Consider the following 23,230-nt stretch of genomic DNA (forward strand, 5'->3'; position numbering starts at 1 on the left):
GATTAAAGGAACTTTAATTGGCAATTCTTCGGGGAACTGATGCCATGTAAAAATCATTTATAAATTTGTTTTTTTCCTAAATCCTCCCCACTCCCTAGCTCCCTATATAAACTGCCCAGCTCATAAATCCTTGTTTCCACATTGGCTACATGGAAATGGATATGTTTGTGAATTCATCCATACAATAGCATCGTGAGAAAGGTCAGTCTTCTCTGAATGTGTTCTGGAAAATTATCATTTTCAGTCTCGCAACACATTTGAAATATATTAACAGCTTGTCATTCGTCTCAATGGAAGCCTATGCTTTTTCCGAACCACATATTCAAACTGTTCCCAATCAAGTTCTGTTGCCCCCAACATCTCATTAATATGCATTTTTTTAAAAAAATGCAAAGAATGGTATGAGAAAACCATATGGTTTTAGTATATGTATTGTAACCAAAGGATTACTACTTGAAAAAAATTCCGTATCGGACCTGGGAGTAGGGAAAAACATGGATGTTTTATTTAACGTTCCAACGTATGCTTCAATACAAACACATAGAGTTGTCCGAAAATAAATATTCACTCTTGACCTCCTCCCACAGAGAGATCAATTCCACAGATTTTGCATAAATACACAGACCTTCCTAAATAGCCAGAAAAATACTTGGTATTTATTCAAACTGTGACGTTGCTCTTAAGAATCTGTTCCTTGCCCACTTCCTTTGTAAACATGTATGGGAGAGAAAGAGCGGACGAAGAGGTTTCCTATCTCTCCAGCTCCTGAAGAACTAGAAAGTCAGGGACCTAAATTCATAGCTGGAAATTCAAAGATGAGCAATTTCTTACTAGAATGTTTTACCCAGCAGCCCTTACGACACAGGGCTCAGGCCTCTGAGCATTTCAAGGATCTGTGGGAATCAGAGATCTATAAACAAAATTCATCAGCTTTCAAACCTGAGCACAAAAGCAAAAATGCAAAGTCAATTCCTGTTTAGGTAAATGTTACAAAATGCAACATGACGTCAAGCTCATTCATTGCTAAATTTAATATCCATAACAAAATCCTTTGTACTCGCAGTATATGGCAGGTTTTCTCGCGGTCCAAGAATTGTCAGGGATACACCATGGCTGCTGAGAACTTAACTGAGCTCCTTGTGGCCACAAATTTCAAAGAAATTTATTAAAACAGTAGTATTTACTGCAGGATAAAGGTGCATTTTAGAACATACAACAGGGAGTCCAAAACAAGGATACCTAAGGTTTAGGAAGCCTAAGAGGGGCCTGGTGCCCCTCCAGGAGCTCCACTACCTCCCCCTGGTCCATCATCCTTCTTCCAGAAAACCCTTCCTATCTGTTTTCTCACACTATCTTGGTAGGAGCCTTAAAACATCAGTAAGGAGTGGCTACTTTTGCCTGGCTTTTGTCTAGGGTCATTAACCAAAAGCCAGGACTGGTGGGAAAGATAAAGACGTCGCTGCCCATCCACAGGACAGACCAGGGGGATAAAGGGGGGAAGGGTGCAGCCTGAGATAGAATGAATGAAAGGCAATCCTTTAATTTTTAGAAGGAAAGTGGTCTCTTTTTTTTTTTTTTTTAAGATTTTATTTATTTATTCAACAGAGATAGAGACAGCCAGAGAGAGAGGGAACACAAGCAGGGGGAGTGGGAGAGGAAGAAGCAGGCTCATAGCGGAAGAGCCTGATGTGGGGCTCGATCCCATAATGCTGGGATCACGCCCTGAGCCGAAGGCAGACGCTTAACCGCTGTGCCACCCAGGCGCCCCGGAAAGTGGTCTCTTAATGCAATTAAAAGAAAAGAAAGATAACAGTAGCAAATAAGGTCAACTAAGCAGAAAAGGGCAAACCATCTAAAAGGTTTATAAGGCACAGAGAACAGCAGAGCTGGGAGTGACTCAGCAGCTGTGGTCCAGTACGAGGGGTGTCCCCAGAGTGGGGCACAGAGGCCACCACCTGACGGAGGGGCAGAGCAGAGAGGGGCCCAACGAGCACCACGGTGGCAGCCCTTTGGGGCCACTTTCTACCGTAGCGGGGCATGCTGCAGAGAAACGCGCGTGCACAGCCTGGCCCCTCCACCGTGTTAAGCTCCAGGCAGCAGGCACACCCCAGGGGGAGGCTTTGCCCCAGGCTCCGAGGGGCTCAGACAGGACTCCGTAGAGGGCAAGGCAGGACGGTGGCCAGAAACACCACTTTGTAATCATCGCTGCCTCTGCTGAATCCTGGCGGTGGCACATAGGGGACCTTGGGCGGCTCACCCAGCTCTCCGTGCCTCAGTGTCCCCATCTGTAAAATGGGGGTGATGGTAATGGTACTATCTCGCTGGGTCACTCTGAGGATAAACTCAGAACATGAAGGCTGGGGCTGAAAATCGTGATTTGTTTGAGCTGAAAATCAGATTTAAAGAGAGGCACACACCTCGCCTAGAGCTATAAGATGACAAAAGGAAGCCAAATGCCCCCCATCCCGTGCACCCCACCCCCATTGGCCATGAAGAACTGTGAACAGTGTTTTCAGGGCTGGCTGAAGGCCACTGAAACCCTACTGTGCACCAGGCACCATCCTGAACACTTCACATGTTTTATTAATCCGCCCCCCAGTCATGGGACAGCCCATCCTAGAGGTGAGGAAATTAGAGCCCAGAGAGGTAGAGTGACTTATCCTGCCCAACGTCAGCAAGGGTTGGAACCCGGACCCCAAGCCTGGACGCTGAATCACCGCACAAACCATTGCCTTCAGGCCCAGGTTTCTGCACCGCCCTCCACACTCCTGACTCCTCTCCCGGTTGTCCCTTCCCTGGGCCCGGAGCTTGGGAGGTTCCCAGGGGAAGACTGGACACTCCCACTCCAAACCAATGGCAAAAACATCCCTAACACTGGACTCTGGGTGCACGTGAAGCTGGATACGTTTCGTGCCCACTACTCGAGAGTATCCAGTTAGCGTCAAAGGAGCCACTCACTGCACAGAACCCGAGGAAGCACCTTCATGGAAAGGCAACTTCTGTTCATTAGAGAAGCCGCATTAAATGTGCAGCCGGATACTCTGATGGGACATAAAGCTGCTGCGTGGCTTACATGTGACCCTGACATAATTATGCAGGGACACACCTCTCAGCAGAAGTACGGCCCATCAAATGCACATCAAATGAGTATCTGGGACAGAGACACTGAGATGCTGTTACGATCCTGTGCCTGGATACACTATGATGTCACCTTCCCATTTAAAATGATTAAGAAGAGTTTGCCCTGTACAAAGAGCAAAGGCAGCAATTTTAAGTGATGAAGGATTTATTTACCCGAGAATGGGAAGACTGAATCAAACAGGAAGAGGCATGCTCATTCACAGAAAGATTAAAGACATTCTGGGTTTGGGGGGAGAAGGCCACATGAACACAACTGACGTGAGACCCAAGGAGAGAGGGAGAGAAGGCCTAATTCATTAGAAACGGAGTAAAACAAATCTTTATCCTCCAGCCCTGAGTGGGGCTGTTGGCACCGTCCCCAGGCCCAGGGAGGATGGTCTTTGCGATACAAAGTGCAGTCTTCCCCTCCAGTGCGGAGCTGCTGACCTGCCATGGACTGAGACATTTTCCCAGCACCTGAACAGTCGTTGAACTAAATGGAAATCCTTCCTCTCTATTCTCTTGGCCTCCATTCTGCAAGCCCACCCTCCTCCCTCATGCTTACTCAGGGGTAGCCGAGGGCAAGAAAATAAAAGCGGACTTTGGCGACAGAGTCAGGGCTCAAATCCAGCCTCCCTTCTTCTTGGCTGTGTGACCCAGGGAAAGTTACCTAATGTCTCTGGACCTCTGATTCCTCTTCTGTAGGAGGAAGATAATGACTGAGGGGTTTTCAGGTGGCAGCCCCAGACACAGGAGCGCCCGCCTAGGCATTACACAGGGCGGGAGGTATCTGTTATTTCACATGACTGTATTAACGTCCCCGAGTGCTTCCGCTTCCGTTCCTTTCCTCGCTCTAATCTCTCCTGGACACCGCTGCCAGATCAGGCTTCCTGAAGCACAACCGATAATAGTCATCTCAAAACACGGTCATCATTTTTATTTGAACAGCTATGGAGCACTCGTAAGTGAGCACAGGGAGGAGGGGGACCAGAGACCCAGGAGCTTGGCCACCAGTTGGATGCTCGCTAAGAGAACAGAGCCTGTGGCTCCGTGGACAGTGGACAGGGTTGCAACAACCTGTGTTCATTTCTCTGCCAGAATGTCAGGTCCCTGAGGGTCAAGGACCGTGTCTCCTTATCCCCTGCATACACTGAGTCAACAAATAATTAGCGAGCGCCTGGTCCAGTCTCCAGGGTAGGGTAGGAAACAAAACAGTCCCTTCTAACTGCTCAGATGCCCAAAAGGTATTGACTGAACTAGTTAACGTTACCAAAAACTGAATGTCAAAGCAGCAGACACTCAATAATGATGATATTTCATGTTCTCAGAATATAGATTCCCTTGCGGGGATGCACGCTGATTGAATCCGGACTTTTCTGTTTCCCACCCGATTTTGGCCTCAGTGTTTAGGAAATATACATTCCAGCTTGTCCTTGCACTATGCCTGCGTCATCTTGGCATTTGAACGTGCTGTTGAGAACACGCAGCAGATGCTGTGAATTTCTCAGGCTCTTGCCAGCACAGCTGGTTCTGATCTGAATACAAACAAATAAAACAGTTTGCTGGGCACTGAAATGTGATGACAGGTGACGATCCTTGGCAAGGTATGGGTCACAAGAGGACCAGTTAAGAGTTCGCACTTTCTTCTAGCCTCAGGTTCGAAAACAGACCGTTCACCGAAGATGATCCTAAGTCTGAAGCCTGAGGGCTGTAAAGTAAGGTTCTCCTTTTCAAGATATTACTTAATCGCCTCGTGTGATGGGTTCAACTGCATCCCCCCCAAATGCCTGTGTTGGAACCCTAACCTCCAGGATCCCAGAATGTGACCTCATTTTGGAAATAGGGTCTTTACAGAGGTGATCGAGTGGAAGTAACATCAGGGTAGGGTCTAATCCAATATGACTGGTGTCCTTACAAAGGGAAATTTGGACACAGACACACATACAGAAGACAGGTAGGTACGCAGGGAGAAGGTGGCCGTCTACAAGCCAAGGAGAGAGGTCTGGAACAGATCCGTCCTTCACGGACCTCAGAAGGAACCAACCCTGCCTGACACTTGACACTTCGACTTTGGACTTCTGGCCTCCGGACTGTGAGACGATCAACGTCGGTTGTCGAAGCCCCCGCAGAAACTGATCCAGCTTAGAGGAACTGGTACTCCAGCTCTCGGCTGAAGCTAAAGTCTTAATTCATCATATGACCCATTTTTTTCCACTTAGGCAAATAATCCAATGAGTGCGAAACTCAACTCTGTTCCATTGAAGGGATTTCTCACCGAGACAAGTACATCTTACAAAATAGCCACGGCCAGAAAGGGTAACTTTGTTGCCAGCAAAATCACCAGCATGATCTCACCTGGGTTTGCAAGGCGGCTACTTGTTGGTCCAAGAATCTGATAAGGGTCTACAACAAAAAGAAAAGAAGTCAAATCCCAAAGACCTGGTCAGGACTTGGTATGATGTCGCTGCACGCATAACCCAGACCCGCTCGTGTTTCCAGATTTCAGAGTTGAACGTCCCCCCACACCCAAGTCACCTAGGACCAATTCCCGTATTGAATAAGATGTCACATGGACGCTGAGAGAAGTTTCTTGCTAAAGGCCTCCAGCTGGCAGCCACGTGCAGATATGGCTTGGGGTTCCCGACACCCGGCTCTCTCCATCCCTGGACATAAATTGGGCAAACGTGTGACGTCCCCACTTGGCCCCGATGCCACTCTGGCCGTGTTGCTTGGCACACTGGCAATACCCACCCTCCACTGCGCTCCACGTTGGACCTGGCAGAATGCTGGCACGCTGCACATGGCCTGAAGACGAAATGAGGACTCGTCTGTCCCAAAGGAGCAGGCTGCGTGCAACAGTGTTTTCTGCATATTTACTGCATAGATTTCGGAAATGTTTCAGCAAAATCTCAAGCTATCCCTATTGAATAGACTGAAGATTCGGTCCACACTTTATACATGGAGCCGTGACAAAGAAGACAAAGTCACATGAATTTCATTTAGGAAGTGACACATTTTAGAAATACGCTGCTAAATCTAGGTCTCTTTTGATGGTCAGCAAGACGTCCCCTGACACATACCTAGCTGAGGACGCTGGTCTTCGGTTTTGGGCACTGCGGAAGGAGACGGTTGAGCAGCTGAAAATCCAAAACCAAAAGACAGAGTTACCTCTAACTTCCATTTGACCATTAGTTAGTCTTTGATGCTGTTATATCACCATTCCATCCATTATCTTAGTTATTAACATAGTAGTCTTACTCTTATACGAAGCAGCATTTAATGGTATGAAAATCTCCTTTCTAATGAAACCAAATGTAGACATTATAGCAAAAAGAGACGGCACTTTAAATTATTTAAAAAAATTGTTTATACAGGACTATTTCCAAAACTAAAAAAAAAGAATTTTTTTTAAAAAGAAACAGGTTAAAATGAACCACAGTCTAAATGAAACGGAAAAAGGGAAATCACCAGGAAAATAAAATACAGCTATGGATACTTTTAAACATGGCCAAGATTAGGAAATCACCCAGTATTTAATCTGTGCCCAGACTTCTCATGAGATTTGCCTTCATCCTTGTTGAAATACATTACATCATTTGTTTCTTTTTGTTACGGAAATATGGAAGTAGGTATAACCCCAGCAGAGAAAGAATCCTTGCATTTAAAGATCAGTTGCACTTTGTTGCCAATGGAACTAACAATTTATGCCTTGAAAAAGCAAAGATTCACTGCCAAAATCGCTCTATCTTCCATCCATGGTTATGTACTGCCTTACAACAATGCAGATTCAAGCAGCAGGGCCAACACTGTACCTTTCGACTGGGGGGTGGGGTGGCCGTGACTAGTCCAGGCTGATCTCCTGGGTGGGTCGTAAGGTAAATCTGAAAAGACAAATGAATCGACTGAAAGATCAATAATGTAATTTTGTAATAGATATATTCTGTGTTTTTTGTGATTGTTGTAAGTTTTGTGTTTATCAGAATAAATATTGTGGATGAAAATCCAGTAATCCAAAGAAATACCCAACCTGTATTCCATTAGATTTGGGTTTTACGTAGAAATTATCATTTTGTTTATTCTATTGATCTAACATTTTCACCCATTGATCTGACAACTCTCACTGACCGATTCTTACAGAGCTTGCTGAGTCTTCCAAGAAACTTCCTACAATCACAGGCCAAGACCATGTTAAGAGAGTCTCATGATCTACTTTGACCTGCTTTACCTGCAACTGACCTAAATTCATCCTTTTGTTATCTTCATGACCCATCCAGAACAGTGCTCACAAATTTGCTAAGTCCACCAATTCGTGCTCAGGGTCTGCCCCTAAATCCGCCAAATGACACTCATGTCCCTTTCTCTTCTTCCTCCTTGGAAATGAGCATGGCTGTCTTATCCTCTTATCGGCCAGCTGCCTCTCTCTGTGAAGGCTCATTTTCTCTGTATAATCTCACCCAGTTATATTAAATCAGTCTTAAGTGTCCAGTTCCTTTTCTATGTAAGTATCTACTTTTTCTCTTTCTCTAAATGAATTTAGAATTTCTCTAAAAGAATTACATGAAATCAATCACGAGACTGAAATAATATTGCCCACACAATGCATTAACGATGAGCATAAGAGCTGAAGCATAGGGGCGTCTGGGTGGCTCAGTCACTTAAGCATCTGCCTTCGGCTCAGGTCACGATCCCGGGGTCCTGAGATCAAGCCCCGCATTGGGCTCCCTGCTCAGCGGGGAGTGTGCTTCTCCGTCTGCCCATCATCTGGCTCGTACTCTCTCTCTCTTGCTCTCTCTCTCAAATAAACACATAATTTTTTTACAAAAAGAGCTGAAGCATATGCCAATGATTTATTTGTATTTACGACACGTTATCATTTGTCTCACAAATCTTCATAGCACTTCGCAATACAAATATAACTATACCACCACTGCGTTCTCAGCACAAGTTCTGTTAATGATCATGAAGACTCGAAGTCATTTCAAGGTTCTCTCGAAACTACACTCCAGGACATTACCATGCATATTCTTACTAAGTGTGCATACATTAAGTGATTTCTACACAAAATCTCATTACAGATCCACTTCAAATCTATGTCTTCTTGGATCGATGGGGACTCAGTTCGTTGCCATGTGTCATTCTGAGCCAACTGAAAGCCACAGCCAAATACTTCAGGACACCTGGAAATCGCTACGAAATCTCACTCGAAGGACAGGGCAACACAATAAGTTTGAAGCCTCTCTTTAAACAGATGATTTGACCCTGTTGTGGACTGGTGGTCTGGTGGGTCAAAAAAGTTTGACTACGTTGCTAAAGATGCGTCTCTTCCTAGTTTCGGATCCTGAAGAGAATACCACTGAAATGCAACGTGAAATTCAACCCCGAGTTGCCTTAATTCATTTGGTCTGTTTGGCTACAAGCATCTCGACCAGTGTGGTCTATGAAATCCTACCCTCTATAGCTTTGGTTGAGTAAGATAATTTTTCTTTTTAAACTCTGCTATTGCTCGCCCCTCCTTCTCTGCTGGCATTTTTGCAGTTTGGACCATAAGCCTTTTCCCACTCAGCTCCTCAAAGTCTCACTTTTCTGGTGCTGGGGTTGCCCATGGGAATTAAATCTGCAGCCGCTATCAATTTACAACTGTGTTTCAACTTAAGTCTCTGGGAGCCCTTTGCACGCGGATCCTCATCCAGTCGCATTTTGTCTAAAAAAAATGGTCAGCCAGGGTTTCAGTTTGAGAATGGTCTCCGAAGGGAAACTGGACTGGCGAGGCTACTGTAACAGCATCCAGCCGAACTCAGGAGCAGACAGGCACATCGACAAGGGGTTTCTGTTGACCGAATGAAAAAGAAGACAATACCGAACTATGTTCTAGATCTCAAAGTGTGGTCTGCAGGCCAGCAATACTGGCAACATCTGGGAGCTTGTGAGAAAGGCAGAATCTCAGTCCAGAGCTACTGAATCAGAATCTGCATTTTGACCAGATCCCAAGAGACCTGGGAACACACTGAACCGTGTTTGAGCAAGCCTGTTCTAGACAATTTCCAGTACTTGTTTCTAGGCAGGAATCCGTGTTCCTACAGATAATGATCTCAGAGCTACTATCTGAGCGCGTCAGTGCAAATGAATAAAAGCATGCAAACAGCTCTAATTTGGGTCCTTTTACCGGGGAGAATGCTAACAGAATGGACAGCCAATGTCAGCAGGCTGGTCCACTCCCACTTTAAACATAAAAGTATTGCTCATGAAATGTGACTGGAAAAAATTAAACACCCAACTACTAAGAGAAAAATATTTTGAAACCCTTTATTCATAAATCCTTCTTAGGATGTATAACCATGTTCCGTCCTCCCTTGAAAATAAGTCAGGACCTAAACAACACCAAGCCTGATTTTTAGCCAAGAATCTGAGATGTTTATATGAACGATGATTAACATGTTCATAAACATATTGCCATGGAAGATAAGTAGGCTTTTGTTTTCGTTCATGAAATTCTGGTCCAATGTTTCCTTATCAGCTACCGCTCACGCGCTGTGGGCACTGAGCCTCCCTGCTGTGGGAGGGGACACTGGGCAAGACTGAATGAAGCCACACCGGGACGGGGCCCCCTCCAGCCACACCACCCCGCAGCACAGCTAGCTCTGGGCAGCACTCCTCTTGGGCTGCTTGAGAAGTTATGACTCCATGCTCATTTGCTATGTGTCCTTTACTAACAGTAGGACACAGAACTTCTACTAAGAACAGATTTTACATTTAATTTTTGGCACTCAATTCAACACGCTCTCCATTTCTCTCGAACTGTGATCTTCGAGGTAATTAATTCATACACTTGGCAGAAGGTCCCGTGTCAGAGAAGGGCTGCTTTCTGGCATCGGGTCTGCTATTTCTTCTGTAACAGGCTGTGTGTTTAGAAACCGAAATGTATAAAAGCCATTCAGGGGCAGCTTAAGGTTACCACAGAAGTGTGTTTAATGCCATGATCCAGATCAAAAAGCACGAAACTGAAAATAGGGAGTTTGACTGGCGTGGGTCCCGCCACTCCAGCCCCTTGATTTATCTCCTGGGAGCTGGGATCAGTTCCTGCTTTTGCATAAAACTCCCCCCACCAGCCCCCTTCCCTGGGCATCAGTGAATCAAGACAATGTGTGTATTCTATTCTCCTTCCTGCAGGGTTAAGCTCACCAACTTTTGTATTCTGCTTTCATCAAGCTTAAAGACGAACATCCTCTAGCCCTCATGATGTCCGCCCACCCACTTCATTTTTTAATGGACCAGAACTTGGACCATGGGAGAGCTCATCCTCATTCTGTAGGATCCATGCCACACTTGCAAAGCAGAGCTGAAGGGCCGTGGCTGGGCTGGGATGAGATTTGCCTGCTTTTAATGAACCTAGATATTAATGCGAAGACAGAAAGACCAAGAGCGACTGCCCAGGACCAACCGATAAACGCCCACTCAATGGAAAGAAGTTTTGGAGTCAACCCTAATGCGATTAAGTTACTCTCCCTTGTTTTCCTCGACCTTCCTCCAGGCTTCTAGAATCCTCTATCAAAGATATGGAGATCTGGGAACATCTTGCATTCCTTTGCCTCCTAGCTTTGTAGATCGCTGTGGTGATAGTCTAGCCAGGGGGAAAGCAAAGAGTGCATTTTTAGCCATGACCAGGGACACAGGCTTTACATAGCACCTGATAGGGGAGGAGGTGCATTAACTGCACTGCCTTGCCACTCGACTGGTGACGCCAAACGTCACCAAGTCGTGAATTCCAATGGAGGAATCGTTTAAGATTCTGAGAAACCCCTGAAGAGCATCAGCTGAAAAGTCCAAGTCAAGGCTGCATTTGATGGCTCAACCCTCCAGTCTCTTTTGAGAGAACATTCTAGATGTGTGTCATGATCCATGCATTGCGTGCTGATGGAGGAGGAGAGACGGGATTTCCGAAGGTCCCCGTTGGCCTACACCAGAGCTTTCCTATAAACTGCCCCTAAGACGCCAGTCAGGGTGGCACATTACTAGGTCCGGTCAAAACCAGCACGCAAGTTTCGATGAGTCAGACCTGTCCCTTTTATGTCACCCGAGACCTCAAAGGACCATGGCTCCAAAAGGCATGTGTTCAGCAAGGAAGGAGGGCACTAACAAGAGAGATGGAGAAAGGGCTTCTGGTAGTTCTAACTGACACAACCCCAAAAAATGCATGAAACACCCTAAAATCATGACCGTGAAAAACAGAATGTAAAATGATACGCCTGTGTGCTCACGTTCATAAGAGTAGGAGAGACAGATCTAAATGCCAGCTCAGCAATAGGATCATGAAAGAGGGTGCATTCTGAATCAGGCCCATTTGAACAAAAAGCAAACAGGAGCAAGCCTGGGAAGAGAGGGGAGAGGCATGAACGAAGCAGGGAAACGTCCCTGTGTGCATTCCTTCAAGGTCGATCCCTGCCTCCACCTGTGCACAGAAGTCACTCTCTTCTCCAAGGTCAAACCCCTGAATCTGGCTTTCAGCAAATAGTTCTGGCTTGTGCGGTCTGATTCAAATTCTTTATAGCTCATTTCCCGATATGTGTGTATCTCCCTCGACATTCATAATGGCAGTCATCAAAACAGGGATTTTTGATACCAACTGCATCTCGGAAACATACTTCACTGGTAAGGAGATATGGACGTCATCCCTGCCAGATGATGGCTCCAAGGAAGAGCCTTATCAGGGCTTTGTGCGGTGCATCTGACTTTGCAACCTGTCCTCCCCGTGGCCGAAGCACAGAGGGGTGTCCCAGCCATCACCTCCTAGCCCCTCCCTCTCCATACACCTGGGAGGCCATATTTTCCAAATCTACTATATCCTAAAATATGAAAAAGAAGTAGTTCCAGGATCCACTGTCCTATGTAGCAATAAGCAACCAGCTAGCTGGTCTGACCATTGGGCTGTACCAATGGATTGGCCAAGGTTGTGATCTTTTGACAAAACTCCAACACTAGCTCAGAGTCCCTGGATTTTGCAACTCATTCAGGGGCATCTATGAGGCAGCTTCAAAGAAACAAGCAAGCAAGCAAGCAAGCCCTGGACGCACGTCTTACATGGCTTTTATTTTTTAAAGTATGGATGGAAATGCTTTTTAAATGCTCATGAAACCACTGTGATTTTCCTACACTTCCGTTGGTTTTCCCAAGAATGCATTTATTAGAGGTAAATGGTGGGGTTCTTCGAGATCTAGTTCACTCTAGACCCTGGGTCTTGTCCCCAGTTAAATGGCCTGGGAAGTCTCTAACAGGATAGAGATAACTAAGCAGCTTGGCTAAGCCTTTCCGCCACGTTCCCCAGGAGCAGGGCAGTAAACCCTTCCTCCGAGGTTAGAGAAGAGGGTAATCGCCAGCCTGAAGGCACTAAGGCGGTAACAGGGAAGTGTCTGGGCGGGAGCAACTCCGAGAAGCTTCTTCACTCATGCTATCGAGCTCACTGATCCCCAGTCTTTCTTGTTGCAAAGAAACAGCAGTGCCAAGCTTAGCGCCCTAGACGAATTCAAAATGAGTCTTGTGTAGTCTGGACATGAGCCAGAGTTCAAAGGGTGACAGCTTGGGTCTAGGAAGACATGAACCTCAGATCCACGAACAGATATGGAAAGTCCAGCCCGCTGCCCTGAATCGCCATGTCCTGAGCTGGCAGGCTGCCCCGTTACCATTCCAGGACCCAGTGAGGGGACAGAAGTCTACACCATGCATGTGCTCTCCCTCCTTCTCCACCTGCAAACATCTAATCCTCCATTGGCCTGTGGCCCTTCCTCAGGAGAGCGTCCTCCTTCCATTCATGCAAAGTACATTTGCAAGCCCTCCTGCTCCTACAGTCTCTGCTGTTAGAGGCAGGTCACGTGTGCATGTCTGTCTCTGGCTCTGTGACGCTAGCCCTTAAGGTTAAATATGTATGTGTGCGAGTCTATCTCCGGCTCCAGGCGGCTCTACTGAAACATCGAGAACTTTCGGTGAAATGTGTATGTGCTCCTACGAGCTGGTTCCCGTTGTACCTCCGTGGCTGGCACACAGGAAGCACTCCCTGGACATCTGTGGAATGAAGAGGCCAGCTTTCTGAAGGCACGATGCTTTCTGAAGTCTGGCTCGTCCTCAACCTCCCAGAATGTCACATTGTCCTTGTCACTAATAAGCCCTGGATAATATTTATTTTTTCATAGATGATATTAACCAATTACCTAGAGAAACCCTCAGGACAGGCATGAAGTAAGAGTCTGATGTCAATTGTGTCTATTACATGCCTCTGCTGAAGGACTTGTCCCTTGTGACATGCTGGAAATCTGTCCCTACCGCTAAGGGGATTCCTGTGCTTCGTGTGTTCCCCCGAGGACGTAAGTCCTTCCATTACCTCGAAAGCAGACGGATTCCTTACTGCCAGGCACCCGGGGGCCATCTTTGCCCATCTGTCTTTTAAAGCAGCTCGCTAAGGGGCTGGTCTGCTTTGAATTCTGCGCTCAGGGACCTTGAGTGTGATCTTTGAAATGGGCTGCTCGAATCTAGGCTCCCGATCCACAGAGGCAGAATGAGACAGCTCAGGACTCCCTTCGAGACCCAGGATCCGCTCCCTCTGACTCACGTGACTTAGGTCACGGATCTCACGGGGCATCCTGGGATGTCTCTCAAGAAACAGATCACGCAGGGGGCTTTTCGTACCTGGCCTAGTTGTAATTCTTTGCGTAGTTTCAGGATATACTGAAGTATTTGGGAATATAAAAGCTGCACCCCCTGCGGACAAAAGGAAAGACAAAACATGTGAGGGTCTGTCATTGTGGTTGTTGGTCTCAGCAGCAGTGCCAAATCTACTTTGCCCTGTGACACCAAAGGGAGGCACCCCCCTCGAGCCTGCCGTTCCAGACTTTGGGGAGGAAGGGACAGGCACAAGGGGCAGAAACTGATTCTGACTACGGAAGTGGATGCAAGCTGTCCTGTGCCCCAGTGGTGATAAAGAGTCTTGTGTTACAGCTTCTTGCTGAAGCCCATCTGTGTGTCCCTCCCCGCCAGCAATCTCATTTTATTAAAAAAAAAAATTCTATGGTGCGTATTTTCATTTTTAAATTGCATAAAAATCCATAAAACATTTGACAGAGCTCTTGGAAAGTCGTACCAAAGGATTACAAATATGTCGCCAAAGACTCTACGGATCGGATTAAATAGGATTCCACATCTCTATTCAAATGCATGTTGCCCCGTCTCTCCCTCAATCGACGCCCCTGTCGTTAGCAGGAAAAAAATTTCCCTTTCTGCAGTTCGGTCCATTTGGAATTGGTCGTCCTTTTCTTCGATTGTTCAATGTTCCACAGTCACGAAAGTAAGGAACACAAGAGCTTTCTTGAAACCTTCCCTCAGTGTTATACATTTTTTAAAACAACTGTGAAATTATCAGAAAATGTGTATAGCTCAAAGGTGTTTCCTAAGAGAAGGAAATTACTTTGTCTAAGTTATTTGTTATTTCTGGCCACAGGGTCATTAACAGGCTGTGTGTGACCTACGCTGAAAAGGCACACGACTGACACAAAGCATTTTTTTTTCTTACTTTACATTAAAAGCACCATGTTCTGCATATGGAGGACCAAGATTAAGCAGCAATTTCATTGCAACACTCAGACCTGGACTCGCTCACATGACACGTTCTAAAGTAAACTGCCAAATGGTTGGAACACGGCCATGCTTCCATGTGAGGCTGCCCGTGAACTGGCTTCTCGGCTTATGAGTGGGTGACCCGCGCCTGGCCAGAAGGTTTTTCCCCTAGCCTGGGTGGTGGCAGAGGGTCCCCGCAGGCTGATACAGTGGGGTGAGCAGCCTGTGGCCATGCTTCTCTAATGGTCTCTGTCGGGAGGGAGACAGTGGAGGCCAGCCAGGAGCACATTCGTCTGCAGAAAGCCGGCTTCTACCATGACGGGAGGGGGGAAGGTTAGCAGGGACGAAGCAGCCGGTTAAACTCTACTAGGCTCAGGCAATACATAAAAAGAATGCAGAATCTGTGGTCAGAGATAGAAGAGCAGGGATTGGGTCAGCCACTAATTTCATATCCTCCAAAATTATAACACAGCTTCCCTTTCAACAAAAGCTCACAAAAAGTAACAAATGGGCACTCCTTTCTACTGCCTTTTGCAAACGTCTGAAGTCTGTGCAAGAAGATTAAAGTCAAGACAAGTGAAACGTCCTAAAACGTTTCCTAAAAGGGAAAAATAAAACTCCTGTTTGTCCCCGTACACATTCCTTTAAGAATAAAATTAAAAAAAATAAAAAATAAAAAGGAAAAAAAAGAGAATACTAAGGGCCCCTTTGTATCGAACATGCTTTTAGTTTCTACAGTCAGCACAGCGCATATTTGGGGACTAATAGCAGCAGATTATTACCCAGCAAACGTGAGCTACGGCTACGGCTAAAGGCTAATTCTGCACATCTCCGGGTTAAAAGAAATCCTTTGATTGTCAAAGGGAGTGGGCAGTGCTCGGAAACCAAAGGGCGCCCCCTGCCTGTAGGCTCTGGTACCTCCCACAAGAGCCTCCTGAGCCTGCGGAACCCCTCAACCATCCTCTCCGTTCTGCCTTCCTGGTGCCCTGCCCATCCCGCGTGCCACCTTTAAAGCATGCAACCTGTGGGCAAGACCCTGCGTTTGTCCTGTGGGCAAGGGGCAGGGCCAGCATTACCTGTGTTTCTAGCATGCATTAACCGTGGAGAGTTTTGTAAGGCTTTATCAACATCATCTGAAGTCAAATGTGGAAGAGGAGCTACAAAACAAAACAAAAGCGACATCAAAATGAAAAAAAAGAGAGAGAATTACCTTCCTTTAAAAAAAATAAAAAAAAAAAGAAGAAAGAAGGAAGAAAAACGCCTCCCCACTCCCGCCCTCGTATCCTGGGCTGCTTGGAAATCTCTCCATGGCCCTGCTGCTTGTTAGCGTGTTAAACCCTAGGTGGGCCCATATTTAATTCAGGGAGTAAGGGATCGGGATGCCAGGCAAAGCATTTACACCAGAGTTCACACCGCCCGCTACCGCGCTGCGTTCGTCTCCTGCTAACCATGCTTGACGTCTGAGAAATTAAAGCATATGCAGCAAACTTGGTGAATTCATGCCCCCAGTCGCCAATATGTCATTCCCATTCTGTCAGGTGAAGCCACATGTCATGATCCCAGATGGAAACTTCCCTCCTTTTGTGTGCACGTGGGATCTGGAGGGGACCTGGTTTAGCCTTAGGGAGGATAAACCCCATAATTCCCATCAGGTAGGAGCCTTTCCATCTGTTTCTGTCTCAGTTTGGGGCACCATGGTGACTCAGTCCTGTGTGACCAGACCAAGCTTTGGCTCCCTTTGCCATGTGATCTTCTCGGTGGAGGTGACCCTGGCGGAGGCAACTGAGGGCTAACGTGCCTTTTTGGCTTCTGGGAAAAGCCCTGGCTGCTTTTCACCACGTTCACCTACGTCATGGCCTGGTAAGCAGTTGGTTCTGTCAGACCCTGGATGAGGAGACGGGTGAGGGCAGGAAGAAGCTCTCCACCGACTGTTGTGAACCCTCTCAGCCCAGGCTGGCCAGAACCAGCCCGACAGGGATCCCAGCCCGAGCGGGGACAATCTTACTCTCTCTGAGGTAGTGCAGGTGCGAGAGAAGGATGTCAGCGTTGTAGCTCGGGGTGAGCCTCTGGAAGTCGTCCTTGGTCATCTTGCATAGCTCCTTCCCGTCGATGTTCTGGAACAGCAAGATATCGACGTCCGGAAGGCCATATTCTTTCACTGCCCACTCCAGCCACTGCCGGACGTGGTCCGTACTCCACAGCGTAGGATCTGGAAGGGTATGGAACACAATCGATCAGCTCCCAAAGAGACATTTCCAGGGTGGAGCCACCTCCCAGACGGGATCCCCGGCAGCCACAGCTTTCCAGAGCGGCCCCTTTTCCTGCTCTGCCAGAAGAAGGGCCTCTAGCCCTGCTCGGTGACCCATCAACAGGTGTCTTGGGGGAAAGACAAAAAACGCCAACTGACTTACACGCAGAGATCATGGCCTTTAAAGTGAATTGTTCTGGAAGTCTAGGATTATTCACACCATTGCCCCCCTGGTTGCTCAGAAAATCTAAAGTTTAATGTGGGCGTGGGGTTTTTTTTTAATTATTCATTTTTTTCACTTACTTTGACTTCTATTTATTGATTTAAAAATGAAAAAAATGGCAACTTTCTTTCCTCATTAAACCACAGGCTACTTTAGATGAAAATAAAAAGTTCAAGACACAAATTAGGAAGATGTTTATTACTGTCACACAAAAGAAGTATTTGTACAAAATACTGAAAAATACTGACCACAAAACTGGAAATAAAGTATAGGTAAACCAAAACCCCAGCACCTCCGATGAGTTCGTATTTCTATGAGAGAGCTATGAGTTCCTTGCTTTTACCTACCTGGCACCTGCAGGGGGAGCGGACAGGCTGGGGGACTTTCACACCCCACATCATCCTGGCAACACCATCACGCTCTGCTGCCACTTATGGGTGGGGACAGGGTGGGATCCCTGAGGGCACAGCCCTGGGGAGACGGAGCAGGCAATCCCCAATGGAAGTACAGCTGACACTGTCCCACACAGACGCCCCGGGTGGAGGGATATTTAGGGCCTCCAAAAACTGGCAGATAGGAGACACCCAGGCAGGGAGCAGGAGCCCAGAGTTCAAATCCCGGGGTCTCTCAATTTGCTGCAACCCCTGGAGACTGCTTCTCCTTTCTGTATCTGTTTTACATGTAAAATGAGAGCCTTGACCTTAGTTCTCTAGACAGGCCCTTAGAGGTCGGGCAAGCCGAGATGCTCTGATCATAATGAGTGAGAATCCAGTGTAGGGATAAGTCATCCTTTCCAAACACTTCATAGCCAATAGCTTTAGAACCTTGTTTGGTCTTACTGATGTTTCAGGCTTACTCAAGGCTGGGACACGTTGTGTGCCATTGGAAGAGATTTCAAGTTTACCAAAGTAAATAGCAGTAGCAGTGAGAAACAGCCAGAGAGTCGCACCACCAGAGTTCTCACCTCTTCTCTCCCTGCCTTCCTCCCTTCCTTTTTTCCTTCTCCCTCTTCTTCTGTCTCCTCTCCCCACTCCCTTTCACAGCCATATCTTTTCTAATTGAAAGAAATGACTTCAAATCCAATGGAATCCACACACCCCCCACTTTCCCTTTCTGAACAATCCAGAAACAACCACCATTTTGAACTTGATGAATACATCATCCCTATGTATATCTGAGTCCTGTTACCATACCAACTATGTATACAGTTTGTGTTTTTAAACTTAACATGAATGATATCTGATTCACTTTTGGCACCCACCACTGTATTTTCAAGATGTGTCCAAGTTAATCCATGTAGGGGTATTCAATCAGGTAAGCAGCTCTTGGGCCCCGTCACATGCATAGACCCAATTTACTGACCAGTGAACATCTGAGTGTCCACCTCCCCAGGGACATGTGAAGGCATCTGCATTGGTCCACAGCCCTGGCTCCACACTGGAATCACCGGGAGAGGGGAGCACTGAGCCTGGTCTCATCCAGGGAGATTCTTACTTAACTCTGCTGGAGGGCAGCTCAGGCACCGGAACTATTAAAATCTCCCCCAGGTAATTCTTACGTGCAGTCAAGGTTCGGACCATCACCCCCAGGGCCTCACTGCTCAAAGTAGGGTCCTGGGATCTTGCAGCATCGACATCACCCAGGACCTACTTTGAAACGCAGAATCTCAGGTGCCGCTCCAGACCTGCGTTTTCATCAGATCCTCAGATGATCCACGTGCAAGCACGGGAAGGTGCTGGCCTGAAGGGAAGACCTAGATGTGGAATTGCTGGAGCGTAGGGCACGTACATGTTCAATTTTTCTGGTTAGGATGGGATTTCCACCAACTTTGTGGCACTCACTCTCAAGCAGCAATCAGTGCATAGAATGTGAAAACCAAGGAGAGCTCTGGTCCTGTGCCATCTACAAAACCTGAAACGGCAGTGTTGACAGGAAGGTGTGCGCATTCCTGTGTAATCCAAACACACGGGAACGCTTTGTTAGGCCGTGAAAATGGAGTGTGTATACAGAAGGTTAACTTGTCCACCATTGAGTTCAGGTGGCTCTTTGCCATTGGGTCAGAATTTGACCTAGGGGGATAAAATGGTCAAAACTCCATACTGTTTTGGGGGGCACCTGGGTCGCTCAGTCATTAAGCGTCTGCCTTCAGCTCAGGGCGTGATCCTGGCAGTCTGGGATCGAGCCCCACATCAGGCTCCTCCACTGGGAGCCTGCTTCTTCCTCTCCCACTCCCCCTGCGTGTGTTCCCTCTCTCGCTGGCTGTCTCTCCCTCTCTCAAATAAATAAATAAATAAATAAATAAATAAATAAATAAATAAATAAATCTTAAAAAAAAAAAGACTCCATACTGTTTTTATAGAAGGTCTTCTTTCTTCTTTTCCTCATGGCCTGTCATAATTCATCATTATACAGACACGGAGCATATTTAATGATCCCCAATTCAAGCCCTCGTGCTGCTTGTTTTATGTGGAGGAAGTCATGGCCTCTCAGACAGAAGATCGTCCCGTCTGCTATCCTCCCCAGGTCATTTTTCTTTTTCTTTTCCTTTTTTTAAAAAATATTTTATTTATTTATTTGACAGAGAGAGAGAGAGAGAGACAGTCAGTGAGAGAGGGAACACAGCAGGGGGAGTGGGAGAGGAAGAAGCAGGCTCCTAGCGGAGGAGCCTGATTTGGGGCTTAATCCCAGAACAGTGGGATCACGTCCTGAGCCAAAGGCAGAGGCTTAACGACTGAGCCACCCAGGTGCCCCTCCCTAGGTCATTTTTCTTAAATCCCACCACAAGGTATTAGCCAAACCCTTTGTAATTTTGTTTTGTTTTGTTTTTGCCTTTAACAACTTAGAAAGACTATTTGGGGAGGGGGGCTGGTAACTACTTCCTAGAAATCAGTTCATTCTGGGAATGCATTTTCTTCTCTTAATGGTTTAACTAGATAATCTAAAAATGATATATAAACATCTTCCCAAAAGTCACAGGCTTCATGTTAAAATGGTAAAATGACATCTTAGGAAGACAGCCAAAAAAAGAAGTCTAATCTCTCTGTGGTCCCTTGGTGTGCTGCTAATTGGTTTCCCTTGCTAAGCCCAGGGCTGTCACGGCTCATTCAATTCTCCTTTCAGGGACTCATGGGCGAGACCCCAGGGACCAATTCCTTGACCTGCATTGTTCTTATTACGAACATTCTCACTCGGGGTTGGCGAAACTGCCGTTCTCCTGTACTGTTGGCATGACTATAAATCGCTGCCTTTCTAACGAACAATTCGGCAATACATTAAAAACATCTTTTAAAAAAAATGTGTGCATCGTCTCTGAACTAAAAATTCCACTTCTAGAAATTTATCGTAAGGAAATAATAGAGGATGTGCGCAATGATTTATTTTCAAGGATGTTCTTTGTAGTGGTGTTTATAATAGCATAACATTGGAAACACCCTAAATGTCCAACCAAAGAGAACTGGTTAAGTGGTGGCGCACTTAGGGACGTTCCTGTGATACTTGGAAACTAGAATTACACCGCTGAATATATTGATAGGAAAAAATGCTCAAAGTGGATTAAATTGAAAAGTTTGAAAACATTATTGAAGCACACTTGCGAAGAAATGTAAATATATCCATGGAAAGAATTTCGGAGGGCTCAGCAGTAAGAGGTCAACTGTCGTCTCCGGGGAGAAGGTGATGGAGATTTTTAGATTTTTTTTCTTTTTCACTAAACCGTATTTTCTCTTTTTTTTCCCAATAAACATTTAGTACTTAGGTTAAAAATGTTTATAAAAATATATTCTGCTCTGTTTCAAAGTCAAAACAAGATCTTACAAAGGACTTGTATATATATATATAATATATATACATATATATATAAAGAGTGCACGTGATGTGAGGAGCACTGGGTGTTATATGCAACTGATGAATTATTGAACACTACATCTGAAACTAATGATTTACTATACATTGGCTAATTGAATTTAAATTAAAAAATAAAACATTTGTTACAATGTTTTTATAAAGCTTTCAAGGGTATAAAATTTTAATCTCACTCTCTTATACAGTTTATTAATGGGATTGCTTTATTTGAAAAGAATAAAGTTACACAAAGTTGTGTTACTCCTGTTATCTTTTTGGGAATGGATCGCCACGTCCCTGCCCTATACGTTTATAAGCAAAGAACATGAAAAACAAACTATGGCCATACGATAGAGTAAAGAAGGATGTTCCTTTCTGACCTGTCCATGGGGTGCCATTATTCCAGACCTACTCTGGAGGTAACATAACAGAGAACACTTTTCGAGAGACAAGCCCAATCTCCCCCACATGAAGCACAGGACTGAGTTTGCGAGATCCCACTGTCTTCATGGGTGTCATTCCCAACCACTGCCCATCCCGTCACCCTACAGCCACACACAACTGCCTGCCATCTCCGAACCAACGCCCCATGCCTGTACCCAAACACCACGCGCTGCTTGCAGGACTAGCCCCTTCTTGTCCCCTCGCCTTTGCTCACCACGTCCTTTGGGCATCTGTCCTCAATGTTCTTGAGAGCTAAGCACTTATAATGACCCTCTGGGGCTGCACCAGTGACAGCCCCACAGTGAGCCCCCCCCCCCAGACCTGGGCCAGGCATGGATGCTGTAGCCGTGGGTAGCGTTCTGCGGAGTTCAGGTCAGTGTGGTGGGTCCCAGGTCTCCCTTCAACTCCACAGAAAGCCCAGTAGAGTCTCTCAGATCTCCTCCAGCATCCACGGTATGTCAGCAAAGCTTTATTCTTCTGTCCCACCCTGCCATCCCAGAAGGGGCTCATAAGGTCCCACAAGATTCAACAGACCTCACCTCCTTCCCTGACCCCCAACTCTGCATGGGAAGGAGAAAGAGGAGAGGGCCACAGAATGAACCCCAGCCAAGACACCACCCTCGGCTATGTTCAGGTGTGCCATTCCACACTTTCGGCCTCCAGAGAGCAGTGCGGCTCAGGACCCATCACCTGACCTCGTGATGGAACCTGCCTCTCCACTTCTGTAAAACGACATGCCGAGTTCAAAGACCTCTGGAACGGCTCCCACAGGAGCAGGACTAAGATTCATTTAACTCAAATAAGAATTACCAAGCATTTACTGTATACACACATACTACGGGAGATTCGGAGGCGGCCAGGAAATGGAGAGATGCCAAGGAAAGGGGTAGCGTTTTGACCAGAAGGGTCTGGCTCAAGCATCTGACAGAATGTGGGTGACAGAAGCAGAGAGAAGCCCTTTAGTTTGGGGGAACAGTGAGAGCCGAGCTTCATACCCGCGGAGGCATGAACCCCCCGAGGTGTTGAGGGAAGAGTGAGAAATCGGGTGCGGCTGGAGTAGAGGGTTGGAGAGGGAGCACAGAGACGTAGGAGGACGGAGGTGAAAGCTGGGGCCCCAAGTATCTTGCTAAGAAGCCTGGACTTTATGATCCAGGGATTTCAGAGTCGCTGGAAATGTCTGAGGAATCCAATTACAATTACATCAAGCACAGCAAACCCAGTGGTCAAATAAAAGGCTTTATTGGGAGCCGGAATACCAATATTTGGGCTCTGATTCAACCATTTACTAGATGTAAACGTTAACCTTTCTGAAACTTGTTTTCTTTTTCTGTGGGTAATTAAGTGAAATGTTAGGGGAATAGAAAAGTAAATGAGATAATGTATGTGAAAGCACTTTGCCAACAATAACATCGCAGAGAAATAATGCATCCACACAACGGGCTTCACATCGCAAACTCGGCGATAAACAATCTCCTATCGCAGGGCCAGCCTCTTCCTCTAAACACAAAAGTCTGCTTTACGCTTTATTTTGAGAAGCTTTTGGGGATGCTTCTGTCAGATGAATCATGACCCGCTGAAGATAAGTTGTTTTGTGTTCAGCCTCCAGGCCAATTGTTTGGAAAACAGCTGTGTCATCAGTCCCCATGTCATGGACATCAAAATGGTAAACCCCAGAGCCCAAGGGAAGGGGGAAAAAGAAGTCATCTGTCTCCGAAGCCTCTTATTTGGGTCTTCGAGTCCGTGGTTAATAGCCACAA

General features: G+C 46.4%; 1 protein-coding gene across 5 annotated transcripts in view; it reads right to left on the minus strand.

Annotated features, from left to right (window-relative positions):
* Positions 1-23,230, minus strand: part of ERG (ETS transcription factor ERG) — a 177,059-nt gene that overhangs the window by 3,405 nt on the left and 150,424 nt on the right. For 3 of the 5 annotated variants that reach the window (XM_045813478.2, XM_087861807.1, XM_045813479.2), the window contains 6 exons: positions 16,724-16,927; positions 15,795-15,875; positions 13,795-13,866; positions 6,933-7,001; positions 6,201-6,257; positions 5,476-5,523 (listed from right to left, as the gene is read on the minus strand). In XM_045813478.2, the coding sequence (XP_045669434.1) occupies positions 5,476-5,523; positions 6,201-6,257; positions 6,933-7,001; positions 13,795-13,866; positions 15,795-15,875; positions 16,724-16,927 (531 nt within the window). The remainder of the gene's footprint in view (positions 1-5,475; positions 5,524-6,200; positions 6,258-6,932; positions 7,002-13,794; positions 13,867-15,794; positions 15,876-16,723; positions 16,928-23,230) is intronic. The other 2 variants (XM_045813480.2, XM_045813481.2) reach the window with 2 other exon arrangements.

Source organism: Ursus americanus, chromosome 4, assembly GCF_024610735.1.
Source record: "Ursus americanus isolate L20-20 chromosome 4, mUrsAme1.1.p, whole genome shotgun sequence".
Classification (NCBI taxonomy): Eukaryota; Metazoa; Chordata; class Mammalia; order Carnivora; family Ursidae; genus Ursus; species Ursus americanus.